The sequence below is a fragment of the Alnus glutinosa genome, chromosome 14 (assembly GCF_958979055.1).
Source record: "Alnus glutinosa chromosome 14, dhAlnGlut1.1, whole genome shotgun sequence".
NCBI lineage: Eukaryota > Viridiplantae > Streptophyta > Magnoliopsida > Fagales > Betulaceae > Alnus > Alnus glutinosa.
This window is the reverse complement of record NC_084899.1, coordinates 19,660,498-19,680,788: the sequence shown is the minus strand read 5'-3', so window position 1 is coordinate 19,680,788 and position 20,291 is coordinate 19,660,498. Positions and strand designations below refer to the sequence as shown.

General features: G+C 35.5%; 3 protein-coding genes across 3 annotated transcripts; all 3 read left to right on the top strand.

Moving 5' to 3' along the window:
* Positions 1-2,394: 2,394 nt before the first annotated feature.
* LOC133857118 (L-ascorbate oxidase-like) lies at positions 2,395-4,919 on the top strand. The gene is made up of 5 exons (XM_062292249.1): positions 2,395-2,780; positions 2,894-2,986; positions 3,110-3,322; positions 3,412-3,591; positions 3,688-4,919. Exons 1-5 carry the CDS (start codon positions 2,490-2,492, stop codon positions 4,642-4,644), a joined length of 1,734 nt encoding a protein of 577 aa, XP_062148233.1. The 5' UTR covers positions 2,395-2,489; the 3' UTR covers positions 4,645-4,919.
* A 3,798-nt stretch (positions 4,920-8,717) lies between these two features.
* Positions 8,718-11,227, top strand: LOC133857117 (L-ascorbate oxidase-like). Its single transcript, XM_062292248.1, has 5 exons — positions 8,718-9,038; positions 9,125-9,217; positions 9,340-9,552; positions 9,642-9,821; positions 9,915-11,227. Exons 1-5 carry the CDS (start codon positions 8,733-8,735, stop codon positions 10,869-10,871), a joined length of 1,749 nt encoding a protein of 582 aa, XP_062148232.1. The 5' UTR covers positions 8,718-8,732; the 3' UTR covers positions 10,872-11,227.
* Positions 11,228-14,724: 3,497 nt separating this feature from the next.
* Positions 14,725-15,738, top strand: LOC133856632 (uncharacterized). The gene has a single exon (XM_062291692.1). It carries the CDS (start codon positions 14,730-14,732, stop codon positions 15,699-15,701), a length of 972 nt encoding a protein of 323 aa, XP_062147676.1. The 5' UTR covers positions 14,725-14,729; the 3' UTR covers positions 15,702-15,738.
* The last annotated feature ends 4,553 nt before the right edge of the window (positions 15,739-20,291 follow it).

The window sequence follows — 20,291 nt, the reverse complement described above, 5'->3', positions numbered from 1 at the left end:
AGTTACGATGAAATATGGTTAAGAGTTACAAAAATTGATGTCAAATTAACCTAAAGTAAATGAGAGAATAAAATATTAAAATATTGATTAAGTGATTAAATTTATATTTTCCTACCAGCATAAGTTTTTAGAATAAGTGATAACTTAACATAGTACCGTAGGTCATGAGTTCAAACCTTGACTTCATCATTAACCTCACATTTTAATCAAATATTCCACGTGTTGGACCTCAGTTATTAAAAAGAAGTCTGAGCCCCCACGTGAGATGGTGTATTAAAATATTGATTAAGTGATTAAATAATTTAAATTTACCTCTTTCTATCAACTTATCCATTTAGGATAAGCGGTAATTTACCATCAAATTAATCTAAATCCATGATTTTCCTTTGTTTTTAATTCTTTCATATATTTAAGTTGAGTTCAATATCATTAAAAAAAAAAAAAAATTAGTTCAAAATCAAGGAGCGTTTGTGATTCGACAACAATTAGCGAGTAGTGTGAGCTCACACTACTTCAAGAGGGTGTAAGGGTTGTGCATACTGTGGTGGGCTTGGACTGCCGAGCTGGACCTCCATCGAGCGGGGTCCAGGGATCACGCTACTGAATTGAAGCTGACCACTAGTGTTAATTTTTTTTTTTTTTTTTGGTTTGACAACTAGCGTTAATTATTTGAAAGGAAAATAGATAGGGATCATCTTCGATTTTAGTCATAAGCGATGTATCATCTACAATACAAATTAAAATCGAGGTAGGAAAAAATAAAGTCATTAAATGATTAAGTTATTAAATTTACTTATTCCTATCATTTGGGACAAGTGGTGATTTAAGAGCATCCCAACAAGCTCTCTAAACTTTAATCAAATTTTAGCTAAAAAATCTATTTTTGTTATTTTAACTACTACTTTTAACAAACTTCCTACATCAAACTCTTCAAATATTTCTCTATTTTAACAAAATATTAATTTTTTTTTATTGGTTTTAAGCAACAAATCCTAAAAAATAGGAGAGAGAAAAAGTGAAAAGTGAAGTGAAAGGGGAGAGGAATTCAAAAAATGATTAAAAAATTGAATAGCTCATGGAATTTGTGAGCTAAATTTGGAGTCGAATTATGACAAGAAACAAAATAGAGAAATTATAGAGAGTTTGTTGAAATGTGTTTTTTTGAGATATTCACCAAAATTTAGTGACAACTTTGACATTAAGAGCTTGTTGGGGATGCTTTAACTTGGTATCAGAACCAGAAATCATGAGTTTGAACCCTTACTCTACGATTCATCATTATTTCAGTTAAATATTCCAAGTGTTGAGTCTCACACATGTTTGAGTATTAAATTTTTCAACTATTAAATGCACAAATTCAAGATAGGTTGCTTGTGTTTCAGCGATTTTATTTTAAAAAAAATAAAATAAAATAAAAAATGTTAGAATTTTTTTTTTCTTTTTTCGATAATTATGTTACCATGCTGACCAAAATTATAAGCTTATTGATAATGCTAAATCAAAATTATTCATAATTGTAAAATAAATAGATTATAAATAGCATTACTCCGTATTAAAGGGCTTGTTTGTCAAGCAACAATACATAACAAAACTGTTCATGTACTTTTTTTTTTTTTTTTTTTTCATTTTTTATATTTTTTATTATTAATCAACATTAAAACATTTTCACTTTTTTCACTTTTTATATCACATCAATAATTTTTTATTACTATTCAAATAAAAAAATTCACTACAATACAAAACTTTTTCACTTTTTTATACAAATTATTTTTATTTTATATCACATCATCACTTTTTACTAATTCTAAACTAACAACCCACTACTCTATTCTGTTCGGTACATGTCTTTACCAAACAAGCCCAAAAGCTCGAGCTTCCCACATCAAGAGAGTACAATATGATAAAGAGCCCAGGTAAATTTCAAAGATGTTTCCTCTTCTCTACTTCCTTTAGAAAAAGATCAAAATGAACGCGGTTTGAGGATATACTTCCCACTTTACGAATTTTTCTTATTCTAAATGTTCAATCCTACGAAAAAGCACGAGCTTTCTTGAAAGAAACTAAGGGAATTCAAAAAATAAAAAATAAAAAGCATTGGATGCCTTTGGAATTAGATTCAAAAGTCATTGCATAAGCTTGACAATTCGCATGTAGTTGTTATCCAAAAAGAAAGACCCACATGACATAATTTCTCAACAGATACCCGGTAATTTCTTTTAACAATTTCTGGCTTGTACGATTGTGGCTTGGGTTTATTCAAAGATGAATTTTCCAATATCTGCATTCTTCTGCTTGGCGTATTTGATTTACTTTGACGGAGACTTGGAACACAATATATATATATATATATATATATATATATATATATATATATATGTAAGGATGGACAACTAGAGAACATACAATCGGCGGAGGCAGAGGTGAATAGCCATTTAAGCTTAAGAGTCAAAGACTTTTTCTGAGCTCTCGCTTGATTAAACAACCAAGAAATGGTTGAAATATGGCAATACAGAAGAATTATGTTGAAGCTGCTGGCTTTGTGTCTGTTAATCTCTTTGGTGTATGTTCAAATTGCTGAGGCCGCCAGAATTCGGCATTACAAATGGGAGGTGAAGTATGAGTACAAGTTCCCCGATTGCTATAAGAAGCTTGTTATCACTATCAATGGCAAATCTCCAGGACCCACAATCTTGGCCCAGCAAGGCGACGCCATCATTGTGGAGGTGAAGAACAGCCTTATGCTAGAGAACCTTGCAATCCATTGGCATGGAATCCGACAGGTAAATACAGCTCAATTTCCATTTTCTTTCTTGAGCCAGATTTATATCTATGTATTCATGTATTATATGTACCTTACTTTAACGCATATTCTTTTGTTTGATTTTTGCTGCAGATTGGATCACCTTGGAGTGATGGAACAGAGGGGGTGACCCAATGTCCAATATTGCCTGGGGATACCTTCAAATACGAGTTTAAAGTTGATAGGGTACGTGTTGTAGTAGCCTAGAGCTGCTGCAATTGGCTCTGTTTTTTCCATTTTTGTTTGTGACTTTCAATGTCACAGTTTATGTCTCTGTATCTCAATCTATATTTTGCTTATTATGGGCAGCCTGGGACTTACCTGTACCACGCGCACTATGGAATGCAAAGAGAAGCAGGGCTATATGGATCAATCCGTGTATCACTTCCTGATGGAGAGAAAGAACCGTTTGCCTACGATTATGATCGGAGCATCATCCTTAACGATTGGTACCACAAAAGCACTTATGAACAAGCCACTGGATTGTCCTCCATTCCATTTGGCTGGGTTGGGGAGCCACAGGTAAATGGCACTACTTTCACTATATCAGTATGTAAGACATTATATTGCTCTTACTTAGACTAATGGGTATTGCTTTTATCGATTTTCAGTCGCTTCTTATTCAAGGAAAAGGAAAATTCGACTGCTCTAGTGTACCCTCTTCATCCGGGCTTTGTAATGCATCCAGTCCAGAATGCTCTCCTTATGTAATAACTGTAATCCCCGGGAAAACGTATCGACTAAGAGTCTCTAGCTTGACTGCTCTATCAGCCCTTAGCTTTCAAATAGAGGTAACTTTCATGAACACCATTGCCATACTTCAAAGGTTTCAGGATTAAAAAAAATGGTGTTTTTAATGATATGTGTGTGGCTTTCTTCTTAAGCAGGGTCATAATATGACTGTGGTTGAGGCCGATGGGCACTATGTGGAGCCATTTGTGGTGGAAAATCTATTCATATACTCTGGAGAGACATACTCTGTCCTTATAAAAGCCGATCAAGAGCCTTCAAGAAATTACTGGATGACAACAAACGTGGTTAGCCGACTTCCTAATACCACAGCCGGTTTAGCCATTCTCAATTACTATCCAAATCATCCAAGGCGATCCCCTTCAACAGTTCCACCGGCCGGCCCCATGTGGAATGCCACCGCACCCAGATTGGCACAAAGTCAAGCCATTAAGGCTCGCCAAGGTTTCATATCCACCCCTCCAGCAATTTCAGACAGAGTCATCGTGTTTCTCAACACACAGAATCGCGTCAATGGTTATACGCGTTGGTCCGTAAATAATGTCTCTTTCACCCTCCCCCACACACCTTACCTTGTTGCACTGAAGTACAACTTACGCCACGTGTTCAATCAGTCCCCACCACCTACAGGGTACGACTTTGTGAACTACAACATTGACAGCGTCCCTGCAAACAAGAATGCCACTTTGAGCGATGGCATTTATCGACTACAGTTCAACACGACAGTGGATATTATACTGCAAAATGCAAAATCCATGGAGAATATCACCAGTGAGACACATCCATGGCATCTACACGGGCATGATTTTTGGGTCCTTGGCCACGGAACTGGCAAGTTTGACATATATAACGACCCAAAGAAATACAACTTAGTGAATCCAATCATGAAGAACACAGTGCCTGTTCATCCCTTAGGCTGGACTGCTTTGAGGTTTAAGGCAGATAATCCGGGTGTATGGCTTTTCCATTGCCATATAGAGTCTCACTTCCACTTGGGTATGGGAGTGGTGTTTGAAGAAGGGATTGAGGAGGTTGGAAATTTGCCTTCTTCTATAATGGGCTGCGGTGAGACCAAAGCATTTGGAAAGCCCTAGTTAATTAAGATGACATTTTTAGTGAACCTATATCTATATGCATTGGTTCACCACTTACAGAAGATCAATTAGAGAGGCATGGAGTGTCAACTTCTTTTAATTTTTATTTTAAAAGTTTTGAGGGAGTCAGGCATAAGACTCGACCTTACTTTTTCTTTTGCTTAGTGTGTTGATAAAGGTGAAAAAAGTTTTGAAATTTTTGTAAGAATAAAAAATGAAGAAAATTGTTGGTTAATGAAAAGAAAGAAGCTGGACTATTTAATTTTTAGATTGAAAGCAAAGTAATTATAATGCCACCTTATTTTTTTTGATGAACTCTTGATGGACACTTTTTTAGTTACCTCTGTTTTATGAGGTGTAATGTCCAACCAATTGAGCTACCCATTGTGAACAACACTTGATGAACACTTAATACACCGTTAAAATTACTTTTGAAAGCATGAAAAAAAAAAGAAAAAGGAAAAAAGATTGGGATGTCAAACCAGCCCTATGAAATAATCATCCAATAATAAAGTCAATTCTAATTGTTTAGGATTCACTTTCAAACAAAATGGGCATCTCTCTCTCCCTTATTTTGATTAAAGTTTGTAAATACCACAAGAAACAGAGGTTTCAAACGACGAATGCTCAGTGACGAACGACGATACAAAAGCCCATGCAAGAACCACTCCTAAAGCGATGAAAAGATTATGTCAGTAATATGACTTCTATTGACCAAAGTTCTCCTCTTCCTTTTTTTATGAATAATATTTTTCATGCCAACACAAAGTTTATCCCATGACACTTAGGGGTGGCGTGTGGCCAACTTAGGGGCGTAAGAGGCGCGGGGCCACCATAGGTTTCATTGGGGTGGCCGCGTGCCACCCCTGGTCACCTTTGAATGTGGCGCGCGGCCACCCTCATTGGCTAAGGTTGGCCAAGTGCAACTCACCTTTTTCTATTTTTTTTTTTAAGTTTTTTTTATTTATATTTTTAATATATTTATATTTTATTAATAATAGTGACATGTGTTATCATTTTATTAGTGCTGACGTGATGTCTACTGGAATCTGTAAAAATTTTTAAAGGAATTTGACTCCAGTAAGCGATTTGTAAATTAGGTTAACCAGATGAATCTCTGAATTAATTTTAATACGACAGGAAGTGATTTATAATTTACACCAACCACAGGGATCAATGGTGCAGTTGAAGGTTTGTAATCTAACAAGTTATGAAGACTTATTGGTAAAACTTAAAGGGAAAACTTCACTTTTAACCCATGATTTTTTATTATTTTTGAAAAATTAAGTACTCAAACTTTAAAAAATATCAATTTAGGGTATTAATCTTTTAATTTTTTTCAATTTCAACCTTGTGTTAAAATTTTCCGTTGAGTCTTGTCAAAATTTCTAAAAAACCCTTCTTTTTTTTTAGCAAAAAAAAAAAGGAATAAAAAATTTCAAGAATTTTTGTGTTGGTCAGAATTTAATGGAATTTGCATAAATACCAATACCTGAATCTTTGAAAAAAAAATAAAAAAAAACCCGGGTATTTTGGAATAAATAATATGATTTAATGAAAAATTCAAACCGATGGTTAAAACTGAAATATAAAAATAAAAATAAATTAAAAGATTGGCATCCTAAATTAATACTTTTTAAAGTTAGGTATCATTTTTCAAAAGTAATGAAAAATCAGACGTTGGTGGTGTTGGGTAAAGATTGTTGAGTTGATTTTTTTTTAATAGTAGTAAGAAGTGATTGATATAATATAAAATATGAAGAATTTGTATGAAAAAATGAAAAAAAAAAAAAAAAAAAAAAAATTGTATTGTTGTGAATTTCTTTATTTGAATATTGTTAAAAAAAATTATTGATGTGATATAAAAAGTGAAAAATGTTAAAATACTTTGAAGTTAATTGTTTTTTAAAAAAAAAAATGAAAATAAAGGAGGGTAATGGATTGTTTGTTGCCAAACACCCCACTACCCCAGTTATAATTGAGGTTGTTCCAAAACAAATGTTCAAAATCAAAGAGGATTTGTAATCCGACGATGAGGAGTAATTCTAAAATTCCCTCACGTACGTGTCACTTTTGTTTCAAAGGCATGAATTCATTATCTTTGGCATTGCATCGGGAGCGGAAGAATAGAAACCCATGAAAACTTCCGAGTTTCCGAGCACCTTACTTACAAGCAGCTAGAGCTCCATTTACGATTCAGACAATTTTTATACAAGAACAGAGAAGAACTAAACGCCATTCCAAGCTTGGTGGAGCTTACACCACTTGTATAGTTGTATATATATATATATATATAAATGATGGGTGAGCTACTATGGTTCACGGTTGTGTTCCACCTCTCTTTCTTTCTTTCTTTCTTTCTTCTTTTTCTTCTTCTTCTTTTTCTTTTTTTTTTTTTTTAAAAAAAAAAAATTAAATTTTTTAAACATTTTTAGTTTTCTATTATTATTATTATTTTTTAAAATTTTTAATGACGCATGTCGCCACGTGACAGTTTTTTATTAGTATGAAGTGGATTAATTTTTTGGATAGAATCATCTTCACTTTTATCTATAAACGATGTATCATCTACAATACGAATTGAAACCAAAGTGGGAATAAATAAAGTTGTTAAACTACGTTAACGACATTTAACCCTAATTATAAAGGGCGAATTTGGGTTATGTTTAGTAAAGCTTTTTGAGGTGGGGTTTTATTTTTTTCTTTTTAAATAGTACAAATTGATGTGATATTAGATATAAATAAATTTTAAATTTTGTGTAAGAAAAAATGAAAAAGTTATGTATTGTACTTTTTTTTTTTTTTGAATGATAATAAAAAGTGATTGGATGGATGATATAAAAAGTGAAAAACTTATTAAATGTTTTGAAATTGACCTTTTAAAGAAAAGTGAGGGGGGGGGGGGGGGGGGGGGGGGGGGGAGATTTGTCCAACACACCAATGATTTTCAATGATCAAAGCGAGCGTATTTTTGAAATTTTTTTTTGTCAAAATGATCACATGCAGGCACATGATTAGTTTTGTATCCATTCTAACGGTCAATACTAATGGAGTGACCTTTTTAACATAAAATGATAGTTTGATTAGTACGAGTGTCACACTCATAAGTTTGGAAGGCTACTTTAAAAATTGTTGGTAATCACTAATAAAGGGGTCAAGTATATTTGCTCCTTGATATATATATATTTTTTTTTTAACTTTTGAAACTGGTATATATTGAATAAGGTAAAAAGAGAGCATTTCAGTCCCATTCATCCCAATAATGATACCGTAGACCACCCAAAAAAGTTTGCCGAAATAGCTTCAACCGTGAGTTAATATGAAATTTTAGTTTATTTTATTAAAACTTTATGTTGCTTTTAACGAGTATAAGATCTTTACTATTAACGGATGTTTTAAGAGCACAGGTTAATGAGTATTGAATATTCAATTATTAAATGTTAGCAATTCTTTTTATAAATAAAAAACAAAAACGTTAATATGAAAGAGTAATGTTAGAAACCAATTTTTTTTTCTATAATTATCTCATAATATATACCAACTTAAATTAGAGGTAGATTGAAACTATCACATCAATATTATAAAAAATTATAATATAAAAATATTATAAATAACATTACAATGTAGTCTGTAATATATAAAAGCTTGAGCTTCCCACATCAAGAGTGTGAAATATGATAAAGAGAAGAGGGCGGATAAATTTCGAAGATATTTCCTCGTCTACTTCCTTTAGAAAAAAGTCAAAAATAAAAAATAAAGAAGAAGAAGAAGAAGAAGAAGAAGACGAAGAAAAAAGAGAAATGAAAGCAACGCGGTTTGAGAATAATTCAACTTTACGAAATTAAAGGGAATTCAAAAGTTATTGCATAAGTTTGAAAAGTCACATATAGTTGTTATTCAAAAAGAAAGACGCCGTGTTGCATGACAAATTCTTTTAAAAATAAGGACATCGACTTAAACAAGCAAACATTAACTCGCTTTGGTTTAGTCTTAGACGAATTTTCCAATGTCTACATTGTCCCGCCCGCCGTAATTGACGGAGATCGACTTGGACCCTATATATAAGGATGAACAACTAGAGAAACCATATGCTATTTTCAGAAGTGTCTAAGTGGCAATACAGAAGAATGATGGTGTTGAAGTTGCTGGCTTTGTGTCTCTTCATCTCTTTGGTGTATGTTCAAATTGCTGAGGCCGCCAGAATTCGGCATTACAAATGGGAGGTAAAGTATGAGTACAAGTCCCCCGATTGCTATAAGAAGCTTGCTATCACTATCAATGGCAAATCTCCAGGACCCACAATCTTGGCCCAGCAAGGCGACACCATCATTGTGGAGGTGAAGAACAGCCTTATGCTAGAGAACCTTGCAATCCATTGGCACGGAATCCGACAGGTAAATGCAGCTCAATTTCCATTTTCCTTCTTGTACCTGCAGATTCATATCTTTGTATTCATTCTTTTGTTTGAATTTTGCTGCAGATTGGATCACCTTGGAGTGATGGAACAGAGGGGGTGACCCAATGTCCAATATTGCCTGGGGATACCTTCAAATACGAGTTTAAAGTTGATAGGGTACGTGTTGTAGTAGCCTAGAGCTCCTGCAATTGGCTCTGTTTTTCCATATTTGTTTGTTCCTTTCAATGTCACAGTTTATGTCTCTGTATCTCAATCTATGTTTTGCTCATTATTGGCAGCCTGGGACTTACCTGTACCACGCGCACTATGGAATGCAAAGAGAAGCAGGGCTATATGGATCAATCCGCGTATCACTTCCTGATGGAGAGAAAGAACCGTTTGCCTATGATTACGATCGGAGCATCATCCTTAACGATTGGTACCACAAAAGCACTTATGAACAAGCCACTGGATTGTCCTCCATTCCTTTTGTCTGGGTTGGGGAGCCACAGGTAAATGGCACTACTTTCACTATATCAGTATGTAAGAAATTATATTGCTCTTGCTTAGACTAATGGGTATTGCTTTTATCGATTTTCAGTCGCTTCTTATTCAAGGAAAAGGAAAATTCGACTGCTCTAGCGTACCCTCTTCATCCGGGCTTTGTAATGCATCCAATCCAGAATGCTCTCCTTATGCAATGACTGTAATCCCCGGAAAAACATACCGACTAAGAGTCTCTAGCTTGACTGCTCTATCTGCCCTTAGCTTTCAAATAGAGGTAACTTTCATGAACACCATTGCCATACTTCAAAGGTTTCTAGATTAAAACGACGGTGTTTTAAATGATATGTGTGGCTTTCTTCTTAAGCAGGGTCATAATATGACTGTGGTTGAGGCAGATGGGCACAATGTGGAGCCATTTGTGGTGGACAACCTATTCATATACTCTGGAGAGACATACTCTGTTCTTATAAAAGCCGATCAAGACCCTTCAAGAAATTATTGGATGACAACAAATGTGGTTAGCCGAGAACCTAATACTACAGATGGTTTAGCCATTCTCAATTACTATCCAAACCATCCAAGGCGATCCCCTCCAACAGCTCCACCGGCCGGCCCCATGTGGAATGACCCTGCATCCCGATTGGCTCAAAGTCAAGCCATTAAAGCTCGCCAAGGTTTCATATCCACCCCTCCCGCAACCTCAGACAAAGTCATCGTGTTTCTCAACACACAGAATCGCGTCAATGGTTATACGCGCTGGTCCGTGAATAATGTCTCTTTCACCCTCCCCCACACCCCTTACCTTGTTGCACTGAAGAACAACCTACTTCACACGTTCAATCAGTCCCCACCGCCTACGGGGTACGACTTTGAAAAGTACAACATTTACAGCGTCCCTGCGAACACGAATGCGTCTTTGAGCGATAGCATTTATCGGCTACAGTTGGACACGACAGTGGATATCATACTCCAAAATGCAGTATCCATGGGTGGTACGACCAGTGAGACACATCCATGGCATCTCCATGGGCACGACTTTTGGGTACTAGGCTACGGAACTGGCAAGTTTGACATAAATGAAGACCCGAAAAAATACAATTTGGTGAATCCAATCATGAAGAACACAGTGCCTGTTCATCCCTATGGTTGGACTGCTTTGAGGTTCAAGGCAGATAATCCAGGTGTCTGGCTTTTCCATTGCCATATAGAGTCTCACTTCCACATGGGTATGGGAGTGGTGTTTGAAGAAGGGATTGAGAAGGTTGGAAATTTGCCTTCTTCTATTATGGGCTGCGGTGAGACCAAAGGATTGGGCAAGCCATAGATAATTAAGATGACATTTTTAGTGAACCAATATATATCCATTGGTTCACCAGAGACAGAAGATCAAATTAGAGAGGCATGGAGTGTTAATTTTGTTTTAAGTATTCTTTTATTTTTATTGGAGTCAGGCCAAGGCTCCCCCTGCTTGCTTTTTCTATTGCTTAGAAAAAGAATTGCATTATTTTTGTTTTAAGTATTCTTTTATTTTTAGGGGAGTCAGGCCAAGGCTCCCCCTGCTTGCTTTTTCTATTGCTTAGAAAAAGAATTGCATTATTTTTGTTTTTGTACCTGGAAATTTACAGATGTATTTTCTTCTTCAGATATCAGTGTAGATCGACCATACTCTTTCTTCTCTAATTGTTTGGGTTTCACAAATGCATTATTTTGTTCTTCACAAAATTGTCAACTCTCTCTCTCTCTCTCTCTCTCTCTCTCTTTTATACTCAGATTAAAGTTTGTAGATACTACAAGAAACATAGGTTTTAACGATAGAATTCTTTGTTACGATACAAAAGTCCTTGCAACAACTACTCATATATATAGCAAGAAAACAACTACTCATAGCGGAAACATATTGTGTCATTAATTGGAAAATATTCTTGATAACCAAATATCATTTGGCAAATGTTTTAAAAGGTTGAATACTTTCTTGCCATTTGTCGTTGAAAGACTTTATTTTTTGCTCCATGTACGTCAGTTCGTATCACATTTGGTGCCTCATTTATAGCTAAAGATAGAGATGGTACTTTCACCCAATTTCCATACAAAAATTAATGAAAATCCACGTTAGCACCCTTAAAAAACTGGCGTATGTCCTAAAATAAAACAATAAAATTAAATAAAAAAAATAAAAATAAGTGGCTCGAGCTATCCCTTTAAGAAGAATTGAGGGGTGGTTCGGCCACCCCAAAAGTGCAAAGTGGGTTTAGCTACCCACAAGGGTCAAATCCTAATCAATTTTTTTTTTTTTTTTTTTTTTTTTGGGACCTTGTGGAGGTAGCAGAATCACCCCCGGACTAACCGTTAGGGTTGGCTCAAGCTACCCTCTTTCTTATTTTATTTTTTTCAAAAAGTGATATTTATTTATTTATTTTTTTTAAGTTTTTAAGTTTTTTATTAAAATTTTCTTATTTTCAGTATTTTAATTTTTAGTTAGGCATAGGTACGCATGTTGATTTTTTAAGGTCAATGATGTGGATTTCTGTCAATTTTTATAATGGTGACACAAATCCTAGTCCTTTTAGGTTAATGTATGTGCTGGTCCAATATATTTTACTAAGACCTCTTAATTTCTCCAACATTCATATATATATATATATATATATATATATATATATATATATATAAGAAGGTCCAAATTAATGATAACTAAAGAATATAATACAACTTTATAACAAATCATCTTCTATGGTACAAAAGTCTAAATGAACGTATGTACATATTGGAGACAACGTACAGCTTCAAAGAAAATTTGAAAATTGGCCAGAGAAAAGGGCAAAATTAAGTACATGATCATAAAAGTGCCAACATGCATCATGCATGTCTCTTATTTTTTTCTTTAATCGAGCATAAAAATATGCACGACTTACATATAGTCAAGATCGAAAGTGCTGTATTTGTTAGGATTAAAAATTAGCTAGCCGTGGATTCCACACAGATCGAACAGTCCATTGTATAGAAAATAACTCTCACCTTAAAGGGATTTGGGATGGCAATGTGACAAGTATCCATGCATCATATTCAGGATCTTCTCACATTAAAAAGGTGCACTCTCCACAAAGATTTTTTTTTTTTTTTTTTTTAAAAAAAACATATAGATACGCTCTCTAACTTTAAATTTTTTTTCATTTAATTTTTGTTTTTTTCAAATAATGTACCGACTTAAACATGTCTTTGAAATCTCTCAAAAACCGACAAATTTTTCGATGTTCTTTTTCTCTTTTTTGTAAGTGGCTCGTCCCGTAACCATCCAAAAATAAGTATTGTTTCCGCGTAAGATTATTTTTTAAAAGTTATCTTCGTCTTTTAAAAATGGCATATTCGTCGATCATTAACCTTCTTGAATAGCTCAAGCAATATTGCCTACATCAATTAACCACTCATCATTATTCTCTAGCAGTTCTGGGATTTGTGAAAGCATACTTGAAGATCTACTTGATTAGACAGCCTTCCCTTCCATACGTACACGGTACACCAATCTGGACTCTCATACACCACGCCAAGAACCCTGATTTCCCAAAGCTTCGAGCATTCGCAATGAAGTCATTAAACAGATAAAATCATCAAAATTAGACGATTTTGTTCAAAATTTCGTCTCCAACGAGCTCGTTAACACCATCGTCAAATTGAGGATTGTCAGAAACCCTTGTCTCATCAGACGAGGGATTCGTCGATCGTCTCTTGCTTTTTTACAATTTTTTATTCCATATCTTTTCTCTTACTTTCCTATTCATCATCTTCCCAGATGCGACGACCGGAGTAGGATCCTTCCATTCAACAGGTCGTGTGGCTGGCCGGTTGGGCGCTGAGCATCGGCGTGGCGAGCTGTTCAAGCGGAGGTACGGCAAATCGTCGACGAACCACGGCGTGACTGACCCAATTCTCGTCGGCGTTGCTAGCGTTGATAATCTGGCCGATTTTGCTCCGGCCATCAAAAATCAGGTACCCAGCGTGACAATTCGGCTGATTTTGCAACGTCCCTCAAAAATCCGGTACCCAGAGTTGATAATCTGGCCGATTCCGCTCCCGTCGTCAAAAATCCGGTCGATTCTCTCCCGTTTTTGCTCCCGGCGATCTATTGGAGGGTTCTAATTTTTTAATTTCATTTTTATAAAACTAATAAAAAAAATTAGTATTTATTTAAAGTAGTGAATATTTGAAGAGTTTGGTATTTGGAACTTTAAAAAATAAGGTAGCTAAAATAACAAAAAGTGGTATTTTTCGTTAAAATTTACTGAAATTTTAATGAGGTCACTACAAATGCTCTCACACTTACGATCCAATTCAGGCACGATCTAGTACGATAGTCCTTGTAACATTTATTACATTAGTTTATAAATTCATGTGTAAGCAATCACATATATATATACAGGCATTTGCAAGAATGGATCAACCAATCATGTGGTGGATCTAAGTTATTCAGTTACGCTTAGTCTTAAAGTGCATTTGAGATTGCGAGATTTCGTATACAAAAAGTGTGATTTTGAATCAAATTCCAAAAAATTAATCATTTGGGAATTACATTTTTAAAAAATTGCGATTTGAAAATGCTAGAAAATTTACTTGTACAAATCACAGATAATGAGATTTTTTTGAAAAACATAAAATTTTAAAAGCTAATCTGCGATTTTAAAAGGCAAACTGCAATTTAATTAAAAACTTAATTACTTTTTAAAACGGAACTTAATCAAATCTATAAAGGCAAAAGAAAACGAGTGCTGCACTGTTTGAATACGCGCGTGGTCAAGAAATCAGTATTAAAATATATATACACACACAATAAAAAAGATATTGTTAATAAAAGAAACATTTTTTTTGTCAGATTGACGAAAGTATCCTACAAGTCCCATAACATTATTGGAAGAGAAATTTTGTATTCTCTTAGTGTTATTCTGTCATGACATAAATATAACTAAAAGTCATTTTAGATGGCATAAATGTAATTTTTACAGTAGGAGAACACCAAAAGCTATATTTTGGATGGTATAAATATAATCCTATCATTCCTCTTATAGGAAAGCTACCTTGTTTGGCACGGATAGGAATTACAGGTAGCTTTCTGATTTCACCTGGCCTATAAATACAATGGAACTTATAGTTCTTCCGCCACGAAATAGAGAAAAGAAAGTCCGTGATCGATATGAGGTTGTTGAGTTTGAAAGATCTGGAGGGCCACGACCCAACCGGGTGGGCCTTCGATGATTTGCTAGTTGTTAGTGGTCTTGCCGCTGAGATATATGAGGCTGAAAAATATACGAAACAATGGAAACCGCCGGTGGCAAACCCCAAGAGATCGGCGAAGAGGCCCAAGATGGATGTGCCCGCCGTTCCAAACCCACCGCCGGACTTGCCCGAGGAATTCCAGCAACGCATCAAGGCGGTAGGCGGAACCGAGGTGGTTATGGTAATACAAAAACGCCTCACCGACACTGACCTACAAGAAGGCCATAATCGGTTGTCCATGCCGTTTGGGAAGATCGATAGGGGTTTCTTGAGAGAGGAAGAGAAATATTTGCTTGCCAGACAACAGATAATGGAAGTGCCATTCATGGAGCCCTCGCGTGAGGTGAGTCAGATGATATTGAGGCAGTGGGACATGAGCAAAGAGTCGGGGAGGACAAGCTTCATGTACGTGTTAAGGACAAACTGGAAGGCTGTCGCCAAAAAGAATGTACTCAAGGCAAACGATGTGGTCCAAGTTTGGTCTTTCCGAGTCGGTGGTGAACAACAACTTCTTGGCCTGGCTCTGGTCGTGGTTGGTAGAGCACCGAATCTTGATCGCAATGGTAGGAATAACGAGGGAGCAAGTAGCAGCCAAGCAGTGGAAGACTTGAAGGGTAAGAAAATCTCAAGTGGTGGTTCCATGGATTTTTCATTAGCTGTTACTGAAGTTGACGCTGTGAAATATGAAGAAGAAAAATCAAAGGAATCAGAATCTTCTTCGAAGCAAGAAAGATTGATCAAGGAAAAGGCTCTAAAGAAACCCTTGGCCGAGCCTGTGGGCAGCCCCAATCTGAAACAAGGGTTTGATGGAGAAAAGCTCATGGCTTCTGCTGTACAAGCTCAAAGAAGGCAGAATCGTTTGAAGAGAAGTCAAAACAAGCCAACGTAGACCGTGTTAATTTCCAAGCAAATATTAAGGCAGTAGAAGAGAGTACAAATCAAGCAAAGCTTTCGATCTGTTATTTTATTTTATTAAGCTTTCTGTTCTTTTATTTTATTTTTTAATTTCTGTAGTCGGCTGTAGCCAGCTTGTGATGATTACGGGTTTTTGGGTTTTGATTTGACCATTTTCTTTCTGGTTCTAATAAGACTTCTGTTCTTTTATTTTATTTTTTAATTTGTAATTTTTGTTTAATTTCCAACCAAATTTGTTATCAATGAAGCTCCTATTTTCAAGTTCAACCATTGGAGATGACATGAAACCCTAGATGGGAATTGGCAATTCTTTTTTAATTTTTTTTGGTGTATGAAAAATATGGTGTCCAATCCAATTAAGAGCCGACCAATTAGAAGACTACACAAAAAGTGGTCAATGATAGTCAATTTCAAACCAGGGCTTACACCTGAGATCAAATCAGCAACTAATTAACACAAGATTCCACAAAGCAATTACAAAATAGACAAATTTTGTGAATTGATAAATCATACAGATCGAAAACGTACGCTATTAAGCATTGTATATACGAGGACAAAATTTGATTGCTTAATGGGATTTATCCAAGAAATAGCAATACTTGAGGGCCGGGAAACACAAATGATAAGCAACCAAAGCTGACGTTTATATTTGGCTAGTATATAACAATTAACAAATATATATATACGAGGAGAAATTTTTACATTTCAATGAAGATTATTGTACGTACCAGTTTGTTATCATATATATATTTTTATAATCATTAGTTTCTGTTTTATAATCCGGAGTCAAATTAGCTCAAACAAGAAATAAAAAAACGATGTAGTTTATCGGTCAAAAGATCAGTCCTGTCATGCATCCAAAGTTACAGCAATTAAGCTAGAAAAGACTGAAAAAAAATAATGACATATACGATTAAGAGAAGTGACAGAAAGTGACGTGATTATTATATCAAATCGTAGCCTCGTAGGCGTTCAGAGTTGGCTGTATACACCTACGTGATTATTATATCAAAAAGTGCCAACATGTCTCTCTTATATATTTTTTTCTTTAATCGAGCATAAAAATATGCACGACTCCACAAATAGTCAAAATGTAAGTCAAAATCAAAAGTGCTGTATTTGTTCACCTAGTGGTGGATTCCACACATAAAGTCCATGGTATGGAGAATAATTCTCATTACACGAAAACTAAACGAACAATAATTAAAGGGATCTGGGATGCCAATGTGACAAGTATCTATACATTATATTTAGGATCTTCGCACATTAAAAGGGTGCACTCTTTACAAAGATGAAAAAAAAAAACATTCTGATACAATTCTAATTTTAAACTTTTTTTCATTCAATTTTCTTTTAAATAATGTACTGACTTAAGCATGTGTCTTTGAGATATTTCAGAAACCGACAAATTTTTAGTGACCTTTTTCTCTATTTTGTTAGTGGCTCGTTGCCGAAGACCATCCTAAAATATGCTTCAAAGTATTCTAACCGAGTAAGAATTTTTTTTAGAAGTTATCTTTGTCTTTTAGGTAAGTGGCTCGTTGCCGAAGACCATCCTAAAATATGCTTCAAAGTATTCTAACCGATCGAGTAAGATTTTTTTTTAGAAGTTATCTTTGTCTTTTAGATCGAAATGGCATATCACTCACTAGCCTTTTTTTTTTACTATATTGCTAGGGGTGGGCAAAACCCACCCGAACCCGCAAAACCCGTCTCAAAATGGACGGATTGCATATTCACAAAGTCATTCACGGGCCTTAACATGAAGGACCCGTGTGTTAAGGGGTGGTTTGCGGAATTGATATTTTTTCAACCCGTTAACCCGCCCCGCCCCGAGTATAGGTATAAGTATATATGCGAAATTTTCCCCAACCCAAATCTGATTTAGAACTCTTCCCTCTCGTCCTTCTCTAACTCAAACGGCGCATCCACTTTGTTTAAGAGAAGCATAAATGGTTCCTTTCAAAAAAGATAAGCATAAATGGTCATCATGTGAAACTGAAGCATATGCCATAAAGCAATTTATGGCTAAACGCTCGGTCCTTTCTTGTCTTCTTGATTCCCTAGTGCATGTTTTCTTGTTTGTTTCTTCTCCTTGTTAAAGGAAAAAAAGCATAGAGAGCTCTTCTAATTTTGAGATATGTGTTGTTGTCATGTTCTGCATAGCTTCAACGACCAAAAAAGGAATCGAAGACGAAGATGAAATTTTATTATCTTGTGTCCCTGTTGTATGACCTCAACTGGCAGAAGGCACTGGCCCCTTCCGTCATTATAATACGGTTATAAGATGGGTTTTCAGAATATTCACTCTTCAAGATTTCAACTGGCCGACACAACCTTTGTCTCAGATTTTCAGTCTCATGTTGTGTTTGGGTAATACCCGAACCCGCTCTACCCTGCCCCGCCTCGCGAAACCCAATACACGGCGGTAAGCATAGTTATGGTGCGGGTAACGGGGTTGAATTTCTCAATCCGAAGACCTCGGGTTGGGTTCAAGAAATCCCCTAAACCCGCCCCACCCCGACCCGTGCACACCCCTATATATTGCCTACTTCAATTAACCACTCATCATCATTCTCTAGCAGTTTCAGGATTTGTAAGAGCATACTTGAACGTCTACTTGGTTAGAGATCTTTTCCTTCCATACGTACACCAATCTAGCTTCTTAACCACATATCAGGATTCCCTTAAATTTCTTTTAAATTTGAAATTGATTTTTAAATTGTTAAATTCTAGTCATACTTTACATCTAACAATTCATAATGTGTCAGCTGTTAAATGAAATAAATGCTAAAGTAATTAAAATTTAATACCTCTTGATAAACTAAATAAAAAAAGAAATCAAGGCATAAAATAAATGACAACCCCTTCATTATCTCTGGTTGAACACTATCTCTGGTTCTTCCTCATAGTCATTAAGCCTTTTTTAAAAAAAAAAAAAGAAAAGAAAAGAAAAAGAAAAAAGAAAAAAAATCAGCTCCCATATATGCGAAAAAAGACGTGGGCCAAACATTAACTTCTATTAACTAATATTTAACGTGATTTAGGAAATTGGGTTGTGAATTTTTAAGGTGTTAATATTTAAAAGAAAACAAAAAGGAAAGGAAAATAAACTGATGTACAAAATGGTGCCTAGGTATCTTTTAATGCTGACACGTAGATGATGACGATGAGGAAAATAACCTAATGAGGAAGAACCAGCGTTGGTGTTCAACCGGAGATGATGAAGGGGTTGTTATTTATTTATTTATTCTAGTTTATCAAGGTATTAAATTTTTATTACATTAGCATTTTATTTGTTTGACAGCTGGTATGTTGTTAACGGTTAGATGTAAAGTATGATTAGAATTTAACAATTTGAGAATTTCAATTTTTAAAAAAAAAAAAAAAGAAAAAGAAAAATAAATAAATAAAATTGAGGGGATCCAGATCCCTCATCCACAACGCCAAGAACCCAAATTCTACAAACTTACGCTTACGATCCAATTCAGGTAGTCACAAATTCTTTACAAGCTGATATAAAGTTTATAAATTCATGTGTATGAATCACATATACATTTGCAGGAATGGATCAACCAATCACGAAGTGGATCTAAGTATATTCGGTTATGCTTATTTTATAGTGCACTTGAGAGTAGGGCTGAGCATGGAGCGGGGGGGCAGGGATGCCCATTTTTTGGCACTGCCCCACACCCCTGCGATTTGCGAAAATTGCACCCGCGAACCGCACAAAATTAGGAGAACCCGTGCTGTGCGTGGCGGGGGGTGCAAGTTGTGTGGGGATATGTGGGTTTAATTCCTAGATACATGAGAAACCAAACCAAAGCTAGATTTTCTCAGGAACCAAACAAGAAAATCATATTCAAACAAATCACAAAAAAAGATGAGAAGTCAGAGGGGAATCATTCGATACCGGTCTTGAAGCGAGCGTCGACAATATTCCCGCCGTTCCCGGTCTCCTCGTCAACCCTGATCTAGAGCTTCATGACTTCCCCACAGGATTGGCGACTCGGCTAGGCCTATCATGCTCTCCATGGTCATCTCTTCCCAAAGAAGAGATGTGAAGAACTAAAGAAGAATGAAAGAACTGAAGAAGAACGGGGCTCCATGGTCATCTCTTTCCAAAGAAGAAATGGGAAGAGCTGAAAAAGAACGGGGCAGATGCAGTAAATCGTGAAGAAAAAGTATCTGGAAGAAGAAGAAAAGAAAAGAAAAATGAGGGGGGGGAGGGGTGCGGCGCAGGAGAAGTGTTTAAGGATTTAGGGTTAGGCATTTTTTTTTTTTTTTTTTATTTACGCGGGGCGAGGATCCAGGGAAAAAAAAACACTAAAACTCGCATTTTTAGGGGCGGGTTGGAGCGGGTTCGCGAGTTTTTGCTCACCCCTACTTGAGAGTGTTATTTCTTAAACAAAAAATATGATTTTGAACCAAATTACACAAAATGAATTATTTTAGAATTGCGATTTGAAAATAAAAAAATATATATATATATATTCTTTTTCAAATGTCTAATGAAATATTTTTTTAAAAGTGAAAAATTTTAAAATCTATCTTGCAATTTAAT